At 35.3% G+C, this 22785-nt stretch overlaps 1 protein-coding gene across 1 annotated transcript in view; it reads left to right on the plus strand.

Moving 5' to 3' along the window:
• LOC150098002 (organic solute transporter subunit alpha) overlaps positions 1-22785 on the plus strand; it is a 190179-nt gene that overhangs the window by 100917 nt on the left and 66477 nt on the right. Inside the window, exons 5-6 of the mRNA XM_090405982.1 lie at positions 5239-5397; positions 21840-21951. Of these exons, the coding sequence (XP_090262108.1) occupies positions 5239-5397; positions 21840-21951 (271 nt within the window). The remainder of the gene's footprint in view (positions 1-5238; positions 5398-21839; positions 21952-22785) is intronic.

The raw sequence follows: 22785 nt of genomic DNA on the forward strand, positions 1-22785 counted from the left end.
TTGTTTTTACTGTATTCAGGGAGCATTGGGCAGCAGTCGTAATATCCTTATTTTGATGGCGGGCATGAATCATCATGACAAGTTATTCTCTTCCATGATTCAGGTGGGTTCCAGCTATCCATCCTTTCTGACATCTTGTATATGAATGAAGAAGGGTCCAAACTTTTAAATGAAGAGAAGTGTGTGTTAATACATGTAACTTACGGAAAAATATAATTAATTATAAATATGTCAAATTTATCCCGAACACCCTGTACAAGGTGTGCAGTTGTGACATTACTTCACGTGTAAACTTTGTTTGCTTGCACTTGGATAAAGGATTAAACCAAGAATATAATTTCTTGGCATCTTTAATTTATAGTATAACCAAGTGGAAAAACTTTCAACATCTTTATGGACTACTTTGATACCATATCTTTGATAATATTCCACCTAGACTTATGCATTGGTATAGATATGTGGATGATATGGCACTTCGTCAGAGTTTCACACAGTCTGGACTTGCTGAGCATGATATCTGCACAGACAACTTTGTGCAGATGGAACTAGACAAGAGTCCTTCATAAAAATCATTTATTCATAGAACATCTTTATTAAGAAATGTGTGAAACTTTGCTTCATTATCCTAATTTAAACAGATCTGATGATCTGTTTAAGTTAGGATAATAAAGTAAAGTACTAGTACTTTTTAAATCTGCTGATCTGTCCTGACTTTATTTATGTATATGTATATATGTCTTTTTTTTTAAGTTAGGAAATTATTGACCTAATTTAGTTATCTTACATTAGCTGCTTTTTTTTTTAATTCATATGGGTTCTCACCCCTGTTCTTCAACTATCCATTAGGACTGATTGAGATCTCCAAGTGATGGATCAAGTATGTATTTTATGACTGTAGATCCATGTGTGTTCACGGGCCAGTTTGCCTGTTCGAAGGAATGAAAAACCTGAGTTTCCAGGTGAAAAAAATCCTCTACCTCCTTATGAGACCAGCTAACTCACCTTTAGTCGAAAAAGACCAAAGTGAGTTAGCTGGTCTCATACCCATTATGTGCAAGGGATATGAGCTAAGGAAGCTCTATTAGCTGCTTAGGTGCCATTTTTAGAATTGTTTGTTATTGTTTAGTTACTGTTCTATAATCCTGTACTGAAGATGCTTATGACATGACACTTAGAAAAAAAGTTTTCCTCTGTTTTTATATTTATTTTTGATAAGTCCCTTGATGTTCAGCTAGAGGATAGTCAGGCAGTTCCCAATATTCTTGTTTGGTTATTTTCATTAATTTTTAAGGTGTTTGAAATGATTTGGAAGCTGGAGTGGACTTTTTGAACATATCCCTCTTGACTAAGCTATGGATGTGAACCTTAATGATCTGGGTGATGTTCAAGCCAACGTGTCTATTTTGATGGTGTGTGTGTGTGCTCATTTCTTGTGGTGTCTAGGATACCATTATTGACATTTGAACCCCTGAGGTGAGGTGAGGTTATTAATCAGAAGTTACTTCTTCCTAGCTAGGTGCCAGTGCAGGCTACCATCACTCCCCAAAATAGAGGATGAAGATGTCTGTGCAGCTGCAACTTACCTCAGAACAGCTACTACAGTTCATTATCAGGTAACATCATGTCCCCAGGGACATGCTTATTTAATGTCAGCATAGCACATCTTATCACATTGTCTTAGGGTTCTGTGGCATTTTATTTTGAGAGGCCTTGCCAGTGGCTTCACCATCCCTGATGTCAATGTTGTTGGTCCACAACTGCTTGTCAGGTTACCCTGCTTATCTCACAGTTACCTTCCATATCTGGGAGGGTATGTGTGTGGGAGGGGTTAATCTACTACTCACCACATGTGGACCTATCTGAATGCAGTCATTTCTCTGACCAGATGTTTTTGACTATGGTTGACTTATGATTATGACATGAAATGTGATTGAAACTATATTGGTGAAAAGTAGGCATCTCTTTTAATGATTAGTGTAAATAGCAGTATCAGATACCTTAAGTTGGTAGTATTAACTCTAGATATACAAAAACAGTATGAAAACTAGATTAATTGTGTAATTTAAATTACATTTAAATTAAGGATAAATCTTTTGAGAAGTAATTAGTAAGATTAGAGATGTGAAAGAGTAATGAATAAAACCTTGGATATGAAGTAAGATGGACAAGAAATGCATAAAAACTGAGATATAGAAGTACTGAATAAAAAACCAATGGTATAAAAACAGAGTAAAACTCAAGATATAAAGGTAATAAATTAAGAACCAAATTATAGAAATTCTTGATAAAGTCTAAGATATAAAAAGATAAAGTATAAACTGTATCCAAGATTTTAAAAAGTACTGAATAATCCAAGGTAATCAATAAAATCCAAGATATAAAAAGATGAATAAAACCTAAAATAAACTTTGATATGAAAGTACATACAAGAATTAGAAAGTAAAAAGAATACTTTATTGGAAAATGATAAATAAAAATATTTGAACAAGCACTCTTCAAAATTGCACATACTTTTATCAGGCATGATAAAAAGATAAATCACTTGCTAATTTAATCAAGTATATATTCTCCATTTGAATCAATAACGCTCTTCCAACATTGTGAAAGCTTCATAGTGTCATTTCTATAGAATTCAGGAGGTTTGGAGGCAAAGAAGTTGCATAGGTTCAATTTCATTGCCTCTAATGTATCCTATTGTTTTTCATTAATGAAATGTTGCAAACTTCGAAATAAGTGGTAATCTGAAGGTGCAAGATTAGGAGAATACGGAGGATGGGGAAGCTTTTTCCCAGCTGAGTTCCTCAATCTTGGTACAGGTGATTCTTGCATTATGAGGGCATGTGTTATCATGGTGAAAAAACAACACCCTTTTGATTGACCAGAGAACACCTGTTTTCTTTCAATTTTTTATTTAATTGATCGAGTTGTTCACAGTCTAATTCAGCTGTGATTGTTTGGTTTTGTAGCTAGAGTTCAAAGTGTATACCAGCCATATCCCACCAAACACTTAACAAAACCTTCTAAGGGTGAAGGTCTTGTTTTGGCTGAGGTTTAGCCTGTTTCCCATTCAGCACTTGATATTTTTGTAAAGTATCCACTTTTCATCACTGGTGACTACATGACTCAAAAATTGAGAATGAAGAGCAGTGCAGATGTTGATGCGCTCTCTTCTGATGAACAACAATCGAAGGATTGTTGTTCATCAGTTCGTGAGGAATTCACTTGCCAAGCTTAGACACTATTCCACTATTCCAAGTTCTTGCAAATGGCGATGGATGGTTGATGACGATGAATTAAGATCTTTTGCTAAATCTTGAACTGTTGCATTGGCATTTCGTGCAATAGCGCTTTTCAACATGTCATTATTGAGAGAGACAGAGCTCCCCAGAGCGAAGGAAGTCTTTCAAGCTAAAGTCCCTTTGTTGAAATTTTTGGAACCATCGCTGGCACTTTTGCATATTGAAAACATTATCACCATACACTTCTTGCACATTTTTTACAGTGTTAGCAGCATTGTTGCTTTTTTTTGAACTCATGAAGCATGATGTGCCTAATGTGCTCTTCATAGTAATAAAGGGTTATTTAAATAATAACTTATGTATGATGTTTTTGTGAGGTGGAATTTTTTAGAATGAGGCTGCCTCAGCTTAGCGGTACTTATAAAGCTTTAAAAATTCATGTTTAGACAAGTTGAGATACAATTGAACAAGTCCAGTATAAAAAACAACATTACTTTTGGAATGAACTGATATTTTCCCATAAGGTATTATTTTCAACTTTCTAATTCTTGTAACTCAGTAATGTAAATTTCAGTTTAATATAAAAGTACTAGGATACATTTGTGCGACTTATATCACCTTTTATGAAGAATTGTAATTAGTATGTTCTTTCAGGAGGATTCTTTGAAGACTTGGGGATAAATTATATCTGTGGAAAGTTTTTTACCTTGGGTGTAAAATACATTAAAGATACCAAGAAATTTTATAAACTTGGTTTTAATCCTTTTCCCAAGTAAGCAAAGCAAAGTTTTGCACGTGAAATATATTCACGTCTGAGCTACTTGTATATAGAGGCTAATGACTTCATATCACTTGCCTTAATATGTATCCCATAATGCAAAGCACACCCCCTTTTTGTGTGTGTATGATGCAATGCATAATGGGAAGGGCCACTACCCAGAGTGGTTTCGACCTTTATTGAGGTCTCTTCAGTGGGAGCCAGACCTGGGAGAGATTCCAAGGTTGAAGTAATGTAGAAGGCATATAAATCTCATATACAAGTAGAACAAAAGGTGCTTGACCGTAATAAAAAATCTCTGGATGAAAGAAAGATGTGGAAAGTTTTTTACCTTGGGTGTAAAATACATTAAAGATACAAAAGAAATTTTATATAATCGGTTTTAATCCTTTTCCCAAGTAAGCAAAGCAAAGTTTTGCTCATGAAATATATTTGTGTCTGAGCTACTTGTATACTAAGGCAAGTGATATGAAGTCATTAGCCTCTATATAATGCTTTGCGTCATACACACCCGAAAAGGTGGTGTGATTTGCATTAATGGATACATACTAAGGCAAGTGATATGAAGTCATTAGCCTCTATATACAAGTAGCTCAGACATGAATATATTTCACATGCAAAACTTTGTTTTGCTTACTTGGGAAAAGGATTAAAACCACGTATATAAAATTTCTTTTTATTTTTAACGTATTTTACACCCAAGGTAAAAAACTTTCCACATCTTTCTCTCATCCAGAGATTTTTATTAAGGTCAAGCACCTTTTGTCTACTTGTATATGAGATTTGTATGCCTTCTGCATTACTTCAACCTCGGTATCTCTCTCCCAGGTCTGGCTCCCACCGAAGAGACCTCAATATAGGTCGAAACCAGTCTGGGTAGTGGCCCTTCCCATTATGCATTACATCATACATGCCTGAAAAGGGGTGGGTGCACTTTGCATTATAGGATACATACTAAAGCAAGTTATACGAAGTCATTAGCCTTTATATACAAGCAGCTCAGACGTGAATATATTTCAGATGCAAAACTTTGTTTTGCGTACTTGGGAAAAGGATTAAAACCAAGTATATAAAATTTCTTGGTATCTTTAACATAAATTATATCTGTCCTAATATTAGGAAGTAACATAATTGAAATGATTTCTTTAGTGTTGTTTTATCTATCGAATTATTAAAAATTGTTTTAGCTATATAATAATAAAAGCTGTTATTGTCATTTAGCTATCTTCCTGTTCCTATGGTGTTATTCCACTGGTTAATAATTGCATATTCTACTAAAGAAGAACAGTTTCTTCAAAAAATAGAGGGTCAAGCAATACCACTTCAGGGTCCTCCCCTATGTTGTATATGCTGGTGGTGTCCAAAAATTCCTTTCACAAGGTTTGTAATATCTAATTCTCACACTTTTTTTTTTAAAACGTAGAGTACTAAATGAGAAAATTAAACATTTTCTAATAATTGCTTTTATTCCATTAAATAAGAATTTAAAAAACATCTGTTTCAAGATGGTTATGATAGTTTTTCAGTTTCTCACTACTGAGGTAGGTAGCTAGCTAGCAAGCACAAATGGAGTCAAGCAAATGATAGCTTATATTTTTCTCTGTTTACCAGATTATAATAAGTTATTTAGTTTTATTATATCAGGAGTTTATAGTTAATATATATTGGTAACTATCCAGTTGTGCATTTTGCTCATACAAGGAAATAGAAGAGTGAAATGCAATCAGTTTGCCTATATCTTAGTCTTGTGGATATTTTTCTGCCATCCAAGAACCAGAATGGTAGGAAATAAAACAACAAACAGGTGTTCGATACTAACTTTCCTCTAATCTACTAAGTTAGATGAAAGTTACATTAGCTGTAATTTCAATGTACTCAACTCTATTCACTCCCATTCTGTTTAAGAAACCATGAAAATGGTCTTTTAAACAGAATGGGAGTGAAGATATCAAAGTGTTTACTTTGATAACTTCACTAGAAATTATGCCTAAATAATTGAAGTATTTACATGTTCTTTTAGTTCACCATTAGAATGAAGTTATTGAAAGTTTTTTCACTTGGTTATACTATAAATTAAAGATGCTAAGAAATTATATTCTTGGTTTCATCCTTTATCCAAGTCATCTAGTGGTAAGACTTATACGTTGGTTAGACATAACTGGTAATTAATTTACGGAATTAACAACGCATATAAAGTAAATTAATTAAAGATAACTTTAATGAATCACTTCTATATTTTGACAATGTCACATTGTCATCTTCAGGAACATAAAGATATGGTATGTGCACTACAGGAACTAACAAAGCAAATGAGGAAGAAATTAAGACACTAATTTTGTTCCTAAAGTCCTAATGGTGCCCTCTTGCGGGCTAATTTGATAGTCTTGGCCGTTGGGCTGAAGTTCTCATAATGAAAGTCTCCCAAATTTGGGGCAGTTTCATGCACTTTGTGACCCGGAAAGACCCGGCGCTTTGTGAATATAACAGTTATTGTTTATTAGCCTTGGACCTGTACTGATGATGCCTGTGATACTTAGGTGAAAATTCTACGAATAATTTACTTAATTCCGTTATTATAATAGTTAGTAATCAAGGTCATCTAGAGTATACATATACAAAGAGACCGACTACATTACCGTGCACAAAGTATGCTACACACTAATTTGGTCCACCATTGACACTACTGGCTTGACCTCTATTGGAAAAAGCCTACCACATCAAAGCTAGTCCTTTTATCTGTTTGGCTAGAAATTACAAAGGGATAAATTAACTAAAAAAAAAAATCTTTTTCTCCTGGAGATTATTTACAAATAAATTGGAACAAAAATAGTATTGATAGTGGCCAACATATGAAATAAGAGCTGAAATTATTGCTTAGACTCCTAGAATGAGGATTTGTTGGAGAACTTGAAAGAGAAATTATGTGGGTTGAATGTAATAATCCATATTCTTGGGAGTTTTAGGCCATCATTATTGTTTAAATTAGATGGTTAATCAAAATTTCACACCTTCCTTAAATTTGCATTCTCCTTGCCAGCCAGTTTGATATAGGGTGTTAAGAGCATGATCAGAGGCCTAATTTACTAAAATTGTTAAATTTTGTGTTTTTTTTTTATCATCATCAAATTCCTGACATCTAAAAATTTGATGTAGCTTAATAATGCCAGAAAGCTTTACATCAATTTTTACAGAAGTCAAGCTCTGCAAGGATGTTATAAAAATAATCTGTATATAGTTAAAACAGTTTGCTAATGTAAATAATCCCATAGGGACTGTCTGTATTTACTGCCCTAAAAGGGAAAATTCTAGAATGTATTACACAAAGGCAATACCTTGCCACCAGAAAACTTTGTATGTTAGCTCCTTATAAGGATATGTGAAAGTTGTTTGTGAGTTCCAATTGTAAACACTCGAGGTCAGTGTCAGACGGACCGACAAACTTCAGATGCACTTCCCCTGCCCGAACAAATAAGATTAAAGGAGTGTAGTAGAAGATCAAAGAAAGGGTCAGTGTCAAGGAAAGAACAAGGGATCGCACCAAAATATTCGGGATCCCATATCTTCGTGCAGGGATCGGAAAGAAGGTGAATAAAAGGCGTTGGCCAGAAGATTGAGTATCAGTTATCCATAAGTCGTCAATCGGTTACCCCTCAGTTATCCGTAGGTCGCCATTGGTACCCCCAGCGGTTATCTGTCAGATGTAAGCCATCGAGGACGTGACTTCAGGAGAAGTCATGCCAGTGGGCTGAAAGAAAGATGACGGGAGCCAGTCCACCAGGCAAAGCATTGATCTGATGACAAACCTTCGCCGGGAGCTATTGTCCTAAGAGAGGAATTTTCAAGTGGGAAAGAATTGCTTTGTTAGTTTAACGTGCACGCAAGTACTCCTCAAGCCGAAAATCTTTGCCCGAGTGCCGGGAGGACAGTGTCCCAGAAGTCGTCAGTAAAATCTATTGCTGGTGTAAGAAGGGAAAGAAAACCTGATACAGGAGGAAAAGGTCAGGACTCCAATCCAAAGCCAGGGAATAAGAAAACGCAGTGGGTAGCAGCCCTAAAGTGAGTTCAATTTTTTTCCCTCAATTTTATGAATTTTAGGAGAACTTTAATAGTGGACTGTTAAGATTAGACCGCTGAATTTGAGCAAAAGTTAATGGTTGGATTAAAATGTTTAATAAGTAATAGAAGATTATGTGTGTAACAGTCAGAGAGTAACAGTTTGTTAATAATGCATTTTGCCTAAAGTATTATTTTAGTATCAAAAGGATTGAACTTTTATGTGTAATGATATTCTTATGTGTATAACAGTTTGTTAATAGTTTAAGTTGCTTAGGATAGAAAAACTTGATATTGGAAAGGAGTGGATATTTATGTGACATGATTATCATGAATTGAAAGGGCATCTTAACATAATCGTGTTATTTAGAGTTAAACTAAGCATTTTTTTCTTTAATGGAATAATAGTGTAAATAGTGTAAAGCCTAAATGTGTTGTTTAAATGTTAATAGTGTGTCGCCTGATATTTAATTTTTTGATGCACTGTTCCGAAAAATATTAGAGCCTATTAGGGGGAACCCAGGAGAAAGGATAGTAAGGATAGATAGTAGACCAAGACTGCAGATATTAATTAATCAGGGGTAATTTGAATATAATGGGAAGACTACTGGATGCACTTACCACTTCTCATTTCTAGAAGACGGACATCAGTGGCGCAGCTTATCAAATAAATTTTCTGGTGTTTGAGGAATAAGAAGGCAAGTGCAGAAAGCAGTTAAAATAAGCAGAAAAGGAGTTACAGTATAAAGTAATATATATATAGACAAAAGTTTACAATATCGCATGTAAGAGATGGATAAAATAAGAGATATGAAGATAATATAAAAGCACAGAGACCCCCCCCCCCTGTTTACAATGTATCCTCAAGGGATGTACAGGATATTATGATAGTACTACATGAAGAACTTGCATCATTACTAACTTGCTATCAACAATTTTCCTCCAAATCAATCTGTTATCTGTCAAGACTCCAACATTATCAGATCTTATATTTCTGTTTTCTACGACAATTTTTACTGTATCACTCCACCTATATCTTGGTCTTCCTTTGGGTCTTTTTCCTGCCAACCTGGCAGAGAACACTTGTTTTGCTAATCTTTCCTCTCCCATTCTACCACCTGAGATTAGCTCTGCTAACACATTCCTGGATGCTAACAATGTCTATTTTTATTTATTCAGTTGACTTCCTACCATACCGGCTTTGTTAATTCTCTTGTCTATTTTCATATTTAATTTACTGTCTTCACTTAAAATTGTACTTGAGTAGCTGAAATGTTTTACTTATTGTATAGGTTCTCCATTCACGATGCAGTTGATATTTTCAAAGTTTCTGCCTATTTGCATTGTCTTGTTATTGCTGATTTTCATACCACTATTGTACCATCATTTTATTTGTGGTTTAAACTAATAAGAATACAATTTGGTCAGCTAAATTTGAAATTGCCAGCCCATCCTCGTTCATTCAGTATCCAAGTAGATACTAACAAGGTGCACCACAAGAAGGTGAGGATTGGACATTAGGTCAGAAGCCCTGATCAGTTCTCTGCATTCCTTTAAAAGGCTATGTGGAGGTCTCCTCTCAGTTATCCAGCTTTGACCCTTATGCAGCCTTTTTTTTCATGGATTGGAATTGTGTGTCCGGTTTCACCAATATAGGATATGTTACAGGTGCATCCGATTCAGTATACCTCATAGTGTGGGATCACATATTCAACTCCTCCAAGAATTCCCTTTCCCGGGTGGGAAGGGGATTCTCTGAAGAGTTGAATATGTTTTTTAATTTTATATTATATTATATAAATTGTTATTTTATTATTGAGGTTCAAAGGATAGTGCATAATATGTGATCCTCTCAAGTAGAATCACCTAGCCTCTCCTTCCCAATCCAGATCTCACATCGATGTGGTGAATCCTGGAACCTGAACAACCAAGTTGAAGATTGAGTACTAATTCCAGTGGCAAGCTTGGTCATATAAGAAAGAGAGAAGGGAGACTTAGGGCAAGTTTAGAGGTCCTAAGGTGGCAGCTTCCACCTCCAAACTAGGTTGCAGATGGCCGGTAACCAATCCTTCTGAATCTTTTTCTTACTCCAAAGTCTCACGAAACAAATGACCAGCTTATCACTTTGGAAAATGACTCAGACAGGATAACAAATAAGAGCAGGACAAGGAATGGTGAAAGAATGAAAATAAACTAGAATGGTTTTGGAGACTGGATGCTCTCTGTATGGGCTACATTTTCAAGAGTTATTTTTCTCCTACTGCATGTTCTCCACTTCTGTTTTTCTCTTCACATTTTGAAACATTAAATATGAAACTAAGCCTCAATAAGTATAATGTTTCTGCCATTAAACTAAAAAAAAAAAACTTCATTGAAAATTCCAAAAAATAAAAATAAAAAATAAAATAAATTTAATTTAAAAAAAATTTTTTCGTATTTTCTTTACTGGCATCAACAATAACTTAAATGACATGCATCTTCACTTTCAATCATCCAAACCTGATGTTTTGCCATATGGGAGGTGTTTGTGGCTCAATTTCAAACATTTTGATCTCCTGTAAATCAAGATTTCTTTGCCTCATTTTGTTTCATCTGCTGCCTCTACCATTCTCCAATTCTGAAAATCGTTCTGACTGATCTTACTTCCTATATTTAAAGTGCTTGATTTCATTCATTCAAAATTTCTAAACAGTGAAGTCATCCTTCTTGGCGATTTCAATGTCCACAATTCTAATTGGCTCCCGTTTTAGAATTTCACTGTCCAAGCTGAAGGGAGACAGGGATTTTTGCTGCAAGCAATGACTTGAAACATTTATCTTCTACCAGAATTCCTGAGAATCCTCTACACTCGCTCAGTATTCTTGTTCTCTTCTTAACTGGTTCACCTTCCAGATGCTCTGTTGAGGTGACTGCTCCTCTTGGTAATTCAGATAACAATCTCATTCAAGTTTCATCTGTGGTGGAACATCTTTCAGACATTCACAACCTCATATACTCTGTTTTACAACAATACCAAGTGGAAAAACTTTTTTTCAGCCTCTTTCCCCCTGCTGCTGGGGTAAAGGTCTCTTCCATCGTGGGAGGGTTGGATCTACTTCTCCAATGGTGACCCACTCCATCTTGTGAGAGTGTTTATTCACTTGTATGAATGTATGAAGGTGGAAAACAATCGCAAACATCCATGCCTAGACATGATTCGAACCCACAGCTTCTTGGCTGGAGAGCGGATATGCTAACCACTCGGCCAACCAGACTGCCAAGTGGAAGAACTTTCATGACTTTTACTCCTTTCCATGGTTTGATTACTGTTTTCATTTTTCAGATCAAGATGATACCTGTTGTGATTTTGTTATAGATATAATCCATGTTGGAATGAAAGCTTTCATTCCTCACTCTGTTCAAATTTCCTAACCCATATTAAACCATGGTTCTCCAAGAAGTGTGTCATAGCAGTCCAAAAAAAAAGGTCTATCGTAGGTGACTTGAGACCAAAACTACAGATTCCTTCACAACCTACACATTTGTAAAACTTGTAAAACCACCATTAAAAGGGCAACATCCAAATTCAACAAAGATAAATGTAGAAACTCGCTGCTTGTGCCACTGGCAGATTGAATCCCACCCATTATGCTCAAGAGATGTGCTCCTGAACTGTTTATTATTATTATTTATACAGATATTCCATGGATTAAAAAGACTCATTGTCAGAGACCCACACTATACATTCGATGCTGGTTCATCGAGGAAAAACTGTTGGGCACAATGTTTTGTCCATCTGTGCTACCTCCTGTCTCACCCTAATCTGGCTTATGTAACATCACCAGATGTTACAATGGTGGCATTGTAACATCACCTAAAGATAAGGCTGATGTCCTGGTTTCATTCTTTTCTTTCAACTCTTCCATAGGTGACCATAGCAAATTACATCCTTCTTTGCCTAGAACATTGAATCTCATGTCTTCTGTGACCTTCTGCCAGAAAGACATCTGTGAAGAAACTTGAATGACTTGAATACCAAAAAGGCTGCTGGTGCAGATTGAATCCCACCCATTATGTTCAAGAGATGTTCTCCTGTACTAACTTGTTTATTATTATTATTTATATAGGTACTCCATGGAGTCAAAAGATTCATTGTGGGAGACCTACACTATCTATTAACATAATTACCTACATCTCCTTAACCTTATTTACTGGAACATTTTACAGATCTGTTACCAGCTTGGTTACTCATCTTTGAATCATCTCCACCACCTTCCAATCCCCAAAAAATGTAGGTTACCAAATCTGTACACAGTAGTCAGATGATAAAGAACAGATGATAATTCAACAAAACAATTGCAGCCTTACTTTTTGATATTCCTTTAACATAAGTAAGAAGAATTTGAGAGTGCTCTTACTAAGACATGAAGCCTAAAATTGTTAAATTTTTGGTAATAAAGGACTTATTACCAAATGATGCAATAAAGTCCTTGACAGAGCAAGATTTTTTTATGTGCAATTGATACTAGGAACAAAGTTCTTTGGAGTCAGCAAAGATTTTTCATTTCAGTGGGTTCAAATCTCCATGTTTTGGGAAGGGAATAATATTAACTGTTTGTAATTTTTTATTTATTTATATTTTTAATCTGCCCAATTTTTGCAGTTGTTCCTTTGAACTCTAATAGTGTAATCCTGTCAATCAACTCAGCTGTTACTGAGAGATGAACTAGTAAGCTCGTGCAACTCACAATTCATGTTTTGAATGGCCTTACTCTCTCTCCCTGAAGACGTTCATGTTACACTGGATGAAATATATCAGAGTTTTTGAATGTAATTCTATATTTTTTTATACATGTGTAAGCCATATAAATATCTAAACAGTAATGGTGACCCAAAACTCCCAACAATATGGATGGCACACATTCTTATAATAGCCTGTGTAGCTCAGTGAAAGTGGTATTTGCACTCTATGGCATTTTGACCACATGAAGGAAGACTTGGGTTCATATCTACTTGCTGACTAGAGGAATATGTTTTAAGTCTTTTTTTTTACCAGTTTCCGGGTTAGTCGATCTCTGGCACAAGTAAGCAAGTTTTTTCTCCTGGAAACTTTGAATTTTTCGTCCCATAAACTCAGAAAAATCAACCGTCGAACCCACTCTATTTTCAGACATTAAAAATATTGTGTTTGGGACCACAAGATGGCGGCACTTGTTAGCCTTCTCTTCATTGCATGCCAAAAACTTAGTGATAGCCTTGGGCCAGCTATTTCTGATTGGCTATGAGTGGAGAGTGAATTGCCCACTCAGTCTCCAAAAGTTAGATAGCACTAAAACAGCCGTGCCTACTCCCTATATGGGAATAAAAGGCATTAGCTGATAGTACATTCTTGCAAGTTCTCCAGCAAACCCTCATTTTAGGCCTGTAAGCAATAATTTCATATATTGGCCATCATCAATACTGTTTTTGTTCTATTTCTCTCTGAGTAATCTCTAGCCTAACTTTTTTTTTTTTTTTTTTTAACTTTATCTGGTTGTAATTTTCTAGCCAAACAGATAACAGGACTCTAGCTTTGAAGTAAAACAGAAATCAGGCTAGTCATGTTAATGGCTGACCAAATTAGTGACTTTAGCATAATTTGTGTATGATAACAACATAGCCTGTCTCTCTTTGGAAGTTTATTTTGCACTTGATTAGACTATAATAAATTTAGTTTAATCCTTTATCCAAGTGCAAGCAAACAAAGTTTGCATTTGAAAATATCTTCAGGACTGAGGAAAGGTGGTGCAACACCAGGCAAATCCAAGCAAAGGTGGACCAATCTCTCATAATGCAAAGCACATCTCCTTGCGGACATGTATACTGCTATGCATTAAGGGATGGGCCACTACTCAGACCGGTTTTGACCTTTATTGAGGTCTCGTCAGTGGGAGGCAGACCCAACTGGGGAGAGGTCATATTTACCTATATGAGTTGCCAACAGGTGTACCACCTTATTATTGAATTACTCTGGATTTAGAGAAGGATGTTGGAAGTTTATTTTTCACTTGGTTAGACTATTATTCCTTTTCTGTCTCTCTTTCTGTGTGTGTGTATACACACACACACACACACTCTCTCTCTCTCTCTCTCAATAATGATGATCTTGATGTGAAGGCCGAAGCGTGTGGTGATTATTTTGGTTTATATTCAATCTAAGTTAAAGCACAGTGTCATCTCCATAATTTATTAGAATGCATTCTGATGACTGTGTAACTATGAAAGAAACATCTTGTGTTTCTTCCACAGATTTCCTGAAATTAATTATTTTTTTTCATCTATATCTTTGTCTTTTAGATATGTTATTATGCAACTTAAATAACTAAATTGTCACCTTTCTATTTTAGCTATTTTTCAAGTAATTCATTTAATCTCCAACATTAAATGCAATGATTTTGTTTTCTTTTGTGATATGTTTAGATAGTTTATCTGGCTTATCTTATTTAATTTGTAAATTGAACTTTGTAGGTCATCTTCATTGTTCTATAATATAATCATATGTATACAGTATGCTTTTGATAATAAATCTGGTTAATTGGATATCATGTTTTATTGTAGTTTTCCATATTTTTTATACTTTTGCACTATAAATAAATAAATATATACTTACACACACTACTTGGAAAGAGGTCATTGGACATCCCCATGGACAAAGTGCATCATGCCATGTAACAAGTCACATTTTTGGAGCTGGCATAAATTGGAGGAATATGATGCTCCCTAGTAAGTGCAACTGTGTCCTTGTGAAATAGCTGTGAGAAGGGAACTCATGGAGTTTGAAAGCGGTTGTGATACGATGCCAAGTTGCAGGCCTATCTGTTTGACAAATTGGGCCATCCCAGATCAAGAATCAGTGATACCATACTGAGATGGACATACAGGGAGCTAACTGCAAGTGCTGCCCTCAGCAGATGAACCACTACTTTCGTAGCACCACTACGGTCACCTAATGTGACCATAGGGTGGTGTTACAAAGGATAATATCTAAAAACTGCTATTCATTGGCCAACATGAATGCATAGTTTCAGGCATTGACCAGAACATGAATCTGCACAACAACATTCAGAACTGAAGCTTACAACGTGGGTTTCCATGGTAGAATCACAATATGCAACCCCCACATTACGCAAATAACATGCAGTATTGTATTCAGTGGTGCAAACTCTTTGCACCACTTGGAAAGCTGTGTTATGTATTGACAAATCATGCTACACCCTCTAGACGTTCACATGCCCAGTGAACATCTCTCAGCAGATGTCATAACTCCAAGTATTAAATTTGGATGTGACATTGTGATGGTATGATCCTGTTTGTCCTGCTTTGGTCTCAGACCTCTGTTTGTGGTGCCACGAACATTCAACTAGGAGAGCTATCTGAACAGTTTTTAACAATGCAATTATTCCTACTTTGTATCATTTCTACATAACTGACCAGCATCTCTTTCAGCAAGACAATGCACCTTGACCTAAGGCTGCTGCTGTAACTATGTGATTTGTGGACATGAATGTCACTACCTTAACCATGAACCACTTAACCACTACCATGAACTGGAGCATTGGGCAAGATCAAGGGACCTCTGCCCCACAACATTCTAGGTCTTCATTACATGCCTACAGGAAGAATGGTCGAAAATTCCTATTGTTGCTATTGTATGCTTATGGAAAGTATGCCCTGTAAGTTTGCTACAGTCATCATAGTGAAAGTAGTCCTACATCTTATTAAGGTGAGTGCCATGGCTGTTTGTTCCACACACACACACTCTGGTGTCTGTGGACTTCATTCCAAGCAGTGTATGTGTTCCTTATTACATTCCATTTTTGGTGTATTCAACCACCTTGCTGTCACTGTTTCTGTTATTTAGCAATCTTTCAAAGTAATCACTCCAGATATCCAGAATATCTTTATTTTCAGTTTTCATGTCTTATTTTAATATGTGTGATTCCTTTTACAGTACTCTTTCCTCCATTTCTGATCTTTTTCAATAGGCTCCAGAATATTTTACCACCCTTCTGATATTTGTTTTCAATGTTCTTACCAAACTCTTTCTATGACTTTTGTTTAGCTAATTTTACAAAGTGCTTCACTTTCTTACATTTTTCTCCATATTCTCTCAAAAACACAAGCTGACTTACTTTCCATGAAATTTTCAGTATGTTTTCTTCTTTTCCTTGACTGCTTTTTTAATTAAATGAGTCCACCATGGGGTTCTGATTTTTCTATCCTTGCAGACAACCTCACTACATGCCTATCTGGCATGCTAACTTTTTGTAGCATAAAACCACAATTACACTTAGATAACATATTTTTTACAAATTTAACTGCCAACCCTGATGCATTACCTATTACATTGGATTCACCAGTCGTTCTTTAGAATCTTTTTAAAAAAATATCTTCATGGTATTTACATAAAATAAATTGTATGCTTAGTAAGGGACTAGTTTCCCTTACTCTTAAACCAACCTAACTGTAATAGCTAGTGAACTACATGCAATCTCATAACTACCTTTGTTTATTATTATTATCCTAACACCCCATGGAGTCACACACTCATCTAGGAGGTCCTTTTGTCATACACACAATTCATCATACTGTGTCTTAAACAAATTCTCTGCTGACTCCATGCTCCCAGGCAGTGCATTCCAATCATTAATAACTCTCCATTGAAAAAACCTACTTCTCAATCCCTTGCTCACACCCTCCTTATACAGCTTCCAGGGAGGATCTCTTGTTCTTATCATTTATCTGATGATAATCTACCAAAAAATGGCCAGCACCCTGTCATAATTATTATTACATAACCCCTCCAGGGAGTCCAAAGACTCATCGAGAGAGGTCACCTACTCTACAACTCTCTGTCTCTACCACTCCAACAACTGCAATTACCTTCATCCTCTACACCAATGCCATTGTCGGGACGGCTCCTTCTGTCGTGTTCTAATTCTATCTAGTTTCAAGTCACTTTTATGAATAATACAACTAATTACGAAATGATCACCGATCCAAAAGTAGGGAAATTTATATTTATACTGCGCCACCCTATTCTTAGATTAGTCTATATAAATAGTAGGATCAGTTCTAAATTAAGTTAACAGTCATCTCATTAGGCCGAATCATCTATTATCATTTTTACTTGGGGTTCCCGCAAGATTCGAATATTTATGAACGGTGCAATAATAAGGAATTCAGGCAAACACAATATTTAGATCAACAAAATAAAATATTTAATATATGATATGGTTAACAAATACAAGAACTCTATTTTTAAATGGAACTATACAATTAACTTAACACTTCTTCTTAGGTCACTGATGCTAATCCAATGTTCTAATTTTCATATGCTATTCACAGTCTCAAAAAAAACACAAATCTTCTTATCTCAAGTTAATATAACAATTTCACATTTTATTCAGTCTTCACAAATCTATCAGCTCAATGTTTATATTCACAGCAGGCAATAAACTACGTAAGGTATATTCCAAGTAAATATATTCCCGGACCTTGAGCATCGGAGGTATATTACAGTTAATGCTAGAATAGAGAAACTTATACAACTACTCTTACCAGACAAATTCTTCAATACATCAAATTATTGAGAGAGCACTTATGAATTAACTTAATTAACATTAGCGGAACACACATAACAAATATTCTCCATAGTTTAAACTGTATTACTGTAAGTCGCACTTCACTATTCCAAACAACAGTAATTAGGTACTAATATCTTTTCCTGTTCACTTTTCTCCAAGTAATCAATATAACCTTTTCCTAGGGCAACATAGAATTTAATCGTAATCCAGATTAACTGGAACTAATCAGAATTTTCGCATTGACTGTCCAGTTTCCTTTTATCTGATTACGGCATCAACCTTTCTTCATAACAACAGCAGATTTCGCTTATAACATTAAACTTTATGTTTCACTACTTATAGGTTCTCTTCCGAACACTATACTCATAAATTTCTGCCCTGAGGATTTTATAATCTTGGTTCCGCAAAACTCTCTCCTCACTCGCTTAATAATAATTCTTCTCCCTTCCCTGTCTTATCTATGACCTTCCTTCTCTTTCTGCTTTATCTATCCCTCTCTCTATATATCTATCTATCTCTCACCTTCACTCCCACCTTACGTTCGAACGCCACGCTCTACTCCACTCGTGGTTGTTTACGCGTGCGTCTCCATGACAACAGACTGCACGTAAACATTTCGCTAATCTAATGTATGGCCTAATATTATTCATGAATGATTACATAACAATAAATATTTCACAATATAAAACAACAGAATATTTAAGCTACTTCTTTAACTTTTTGATTACGTATACAGTTAAATATAAATTAACACTTTACGTTATACCATATATATTTAGTTACACAAAATTCTAAACATATTATTATTTTATAAACTAACAATAGGTCAAGTTTTGAATAAATATTTAATTAGTAATTCTTAATTAAGGAATAATAAACAATTTTATATAGACCATGATTAATATTTAATAAGCCATGTTAAATGTGAATGAAAAATAATAAATTACATAACATAGCTTCATTCACAATTTAACACCATCTACCTCTGACCAGCATTTTCACAAACATCCATGCCCACGCTTGGGTTTGAACCCACAGCCTTTTGGCTGGAGAGCGGATTCGCTAACCACTCGGCCAACCAACCCGGCATAATGCTGGCTGGTTTGTTTTTGTGTTTGGTACATAATTTAAATTTTATTAATCTTTAAATCCATTGCTTTCCAAATATTTGTTAAATGTTTTTATGGTTTTATATCTGCCTTTTGATATCCACTGCATTAGGACACCCCCCCCCCTGATTTACATATTCATCATGATAATAAAGTGCCACATGATATCAACGTCACATATGGCTATTATAAATGGGCACACCTATCCTTTGTACATAATCAATAAACGTTTACCAGTAATGGGGAATATGGCAACGTAAGCCAATTTGACCTTGGGTAGATAGACCTTGAACCTGGAGGGCAGGTGCCAGTATTTCAGAAACAGCTGCCATTGTTGGTTGCTCCAGTATGTATCAAGGACTGGATTAATCATGAACAGATATCCCCAGTAGGGCTCACATTTGTCAGCCATATCTGATTGATCCTTGTGGTGAGCGCCAGGTGTCACGACTGGTATCTTAGTAACGACATGCAACAGTCACACAGCTCACCTGCTAATACAGCAGGGCAGTTTGACCCATTTTCGCATGCACCATGTGCTGTACCTTGCTTTGCCTAGGGTACCCATGATGACGGCCCTGCATCACAAATAATGTTCACATGGGCCAAGGAACCTTGCCAGTAGACCTTCGGCAAATGGAAGAAGGTTGTCTGGAGCGAAGTCCCATTTCCTGCTGCACCATGCTAAAGGCAAGGTTTGCATTTGGTGTAAATAGCATGAAGTCCTATCACCTGGTCGCACAGTTGGGGTTCAACAGGCTGGTGGAGGTGGTGTTATGGTCTGGGGGTGCTTTTTCTTGACATGCCTTAGATCTGTTGGTTATCATCCCACAAACACTGAATGGCGAACACTGCAGGGACCTGTTAGCCAACTATCTTTATCTATATCTGCTGGAGGTCTACCTTGGCTACAGTGTCATCTTTCAACAGGACAATGCACCTTGTCATCAAGTTCATACAACTACTACGTGGTTGGTGGAGCACGACAAAGAATTTGCTACATTGCCTTGGCCTCCAAACTTCCCTGACTATAACCCAGTTGAATGTGTGGGATATGCTAGAATGAGGTGTGAGAACTGTTGATCTCCACAGAATAAGAGTGAACTGATTGAGTTGCTGCAGTGGACATGGGTCGAGGTATGCATGGAGGATGTTCGACACCTTGTGGAATCTGTTCCTAGGCATCTGCAAGTCATGATTGCCCAGAGAGGTGGACCAATGTGTTATTAGGTGGGTGTTCCTAATGTAAAGCTAACTCAGCTTGTGTATTTGATTTTCACTTTTCACACAGTTTTCCCAACTTACATCAATTTTGAACTTATTTTTACAAATTTCATCTAATTTTCTTCATCCACTGAAGAATATAGGCCTCCTCCAACTTCATCCGTTTTTCCTCTCTTTTGTCTCTGACCACCATTTCACTTCTCTCTATCGTCTGGATATCATCTCTCCATCCTTTTCTCTGTCTACCTCTTTTCCTTTCTCTTGGTTGCCATTCTGTTATCGATCTTGTCCACCTTTCATTTATCATTCTTCCTACATGATCAGCCCATTTCCATTTTGAATTTTTATCACTTCTATTATATCTCTTATTCCTGCTTGTCTTCTTATTTCTTCATTCTTAATTTTATCCTTTTTAGTAATTTTCAGCATTCTTCTTTCTAGTTTTCTCTGTGCTGTTCCCCAGATCTTCACATTGTTTCTCTGTTATGCTCCATGTCTTGCTACCATATGTAAACACTGGTATCACACAGCTTTTGAATATTTTCCTTTTTAAACACAATGGTAGTTTTCCTGTTTTATGTTCTTTCAGTATATTAAAGCTTCTATTACCTTGATCGATTCTTCTGTTGATTTCTTTATTTTGTCTTTCTTTAAAACTTACTGCTTGTCTAAGATAGATATATTCATTTACTTGATCTGTTTCTTTTCTGCCTATAGTTATTTTGTCCTCTTCATTTTCTTTTATCATCATTTTCATTTAAAAACAAAGTATATAAATATACTTTGTTTTTTCAGTATTTAAGTCCCATTTTTATGCTTTCCCACCATAGTTCATTTGTCATAGATTGTAGTTCTTCTTTACTCTTCGTGATGAGTATTATGTCATCGGCAAATCTTAGATGTTTGAGGTGCTTCCCATTTATATTAATTCTTTCTCTTCCCAAGTTTAAATATTTGTTCCAATGTTGCGCTGAATAGTTTAGGTGAAAGTGGATCTCCCTGTCTTATTCCTCTCTGTGTTCGGAATGGATTGCCTGTGTTTTCAAGTTTTATTGTTATTGTTTCTTTTTCGTGTAGTTTATTTATTATCCTAATATATTTCTTTTCTATATTCTGTTTTTCCAATGCTTCTATCATTGGAAAAACTTTCCTTATATACTGGTGGCACTGGTATACTTCCTTAGATAGCGGTATCAGATCAGCAGAAAAAATGCATGTGATTTTTTTTATTATTACTATTCTTGCTTCTAAAAATTCATTTGTTATGCATTTCCTCTTATGATTTATAAAACAGAATTATTTTCTTAAAATGAAATACTTTTCATCTTTACATAATTTGTGTATAGTTCATGTTTGTATCTAAAACCATTGTTCTGCTGTCTTCCCTTTCTGAAGATCATCGTGTAATTTATGGATAAGTTTGTTAAATGACATTTTCGATATCTGTTTGCTGTCCTTAGAAGTAGTGGATAAAAAATAAAAACATCTGCTTCTCTACCAAAGGCATGCGATTTCTTGTCCTACATAATATGAATATTTGTAACATCACAAGTTTTTCAACCTTGGCTGATAGTTTTAAAAATATATTCAGAGTTTTTGTGATATAACTCAATCTTAGATGATTTTCATTTGGGTCATGACAATCTCATTAAATGGAAACATGAACTGATAAGAAACTATGTTTATTACTCCAGAATGACATTCCAAAGTTATTTAGCTTTGGACAATATCTGTTAGCATGCTATAGGTTAAACTTTTTTGTGATTGGGATTTCCTATTTAAAAAAAAAATGAAATTCAAATAGTCACAGTATATTGCTTTCTCCTTATAGGAAACGATTCCAGTATATAAAGATAGCAATATACCAGTTCCTTTTTGTTCCCATAATTCTGTTTTGCATTGCTGTATTATGTATTCAAATTGGAGTATTCAAAGAAGCACAGGTAAGTGTTGCAGTATTTACTAAAATGAATACATTGAAGTGGTGTATTTATATACATATATGTGTATGTACATACTATACAAAATGCATGCTAAATATCTTTTTTTTTTTTTTCTTATGCTCTGCTTGGACAGTCAGTATTCTCTAGGTGCTTAATTCTGTTTTCACAGAAGCATAGGTGAATGTTGCAATATTATTTACTGAAATACACGAAAGAGTGTATGTGTGAGTGCTTGCATGCTAAATGTCATGTTTTATTACACTGTGCTTAGACATTCTCCAAATTTTTTTTGTTTTTTAGTCTAGTTTAGATCTGCAGTGGCTCACTGTTAATGAAACACATCTTTCACATGAGTGTATGAAATTAACTAACCTCACTAATGACTTAATTGCAGATCATGCAGAAGGTGTGATACTTTTTTAGAGCACCCACGAAAGTTTGGAATTCAAAGTGAAAAAATTTCCAATTGTCCATACAATTAGGATTAAGCTATTGGCCTTGCTATATACCTTGCCTATTACAAAAAAAAAAAAAAAAAATAATAATAATAATGAAACTTTTAAAGCCACCTTCATTAGTGAATTTTCAAAAGTGCCTGCTTTATTTCCTGTTTTATTGAAGTTATTCACTTGAAAATTAAAAATAAAATCAATGATAATTTATTTAAAATTGATGAGTTTTTACCACTTTAAAGGTCGATGAAAAGATACATTGGCAATTTTTAAGGAACAACAAACTGATCTGAAACAGTTAAAACTAAAAACAAGTACTTAGATGTGCTATTATGAATGACAGAAATGCATGGATTAAGCAAGTTTTTGAAGACTGTATTTG

This window comes from Typopeltis vanoorti, chromosome 16 (assembly GCF_054136105.1).
Source record: "Typopeltis vanoorti isolate ZY-2024b chromosome 16, IOZ_Tvanoo_1.0, whole genome shotgun sequence".
Lineage (NCBI taxonomy): Eukaryota > Metazoa > Arthropoda > Arachnida > Uropygi > Thelyphonidae > Typopeltis > Typopeltis vanoorti.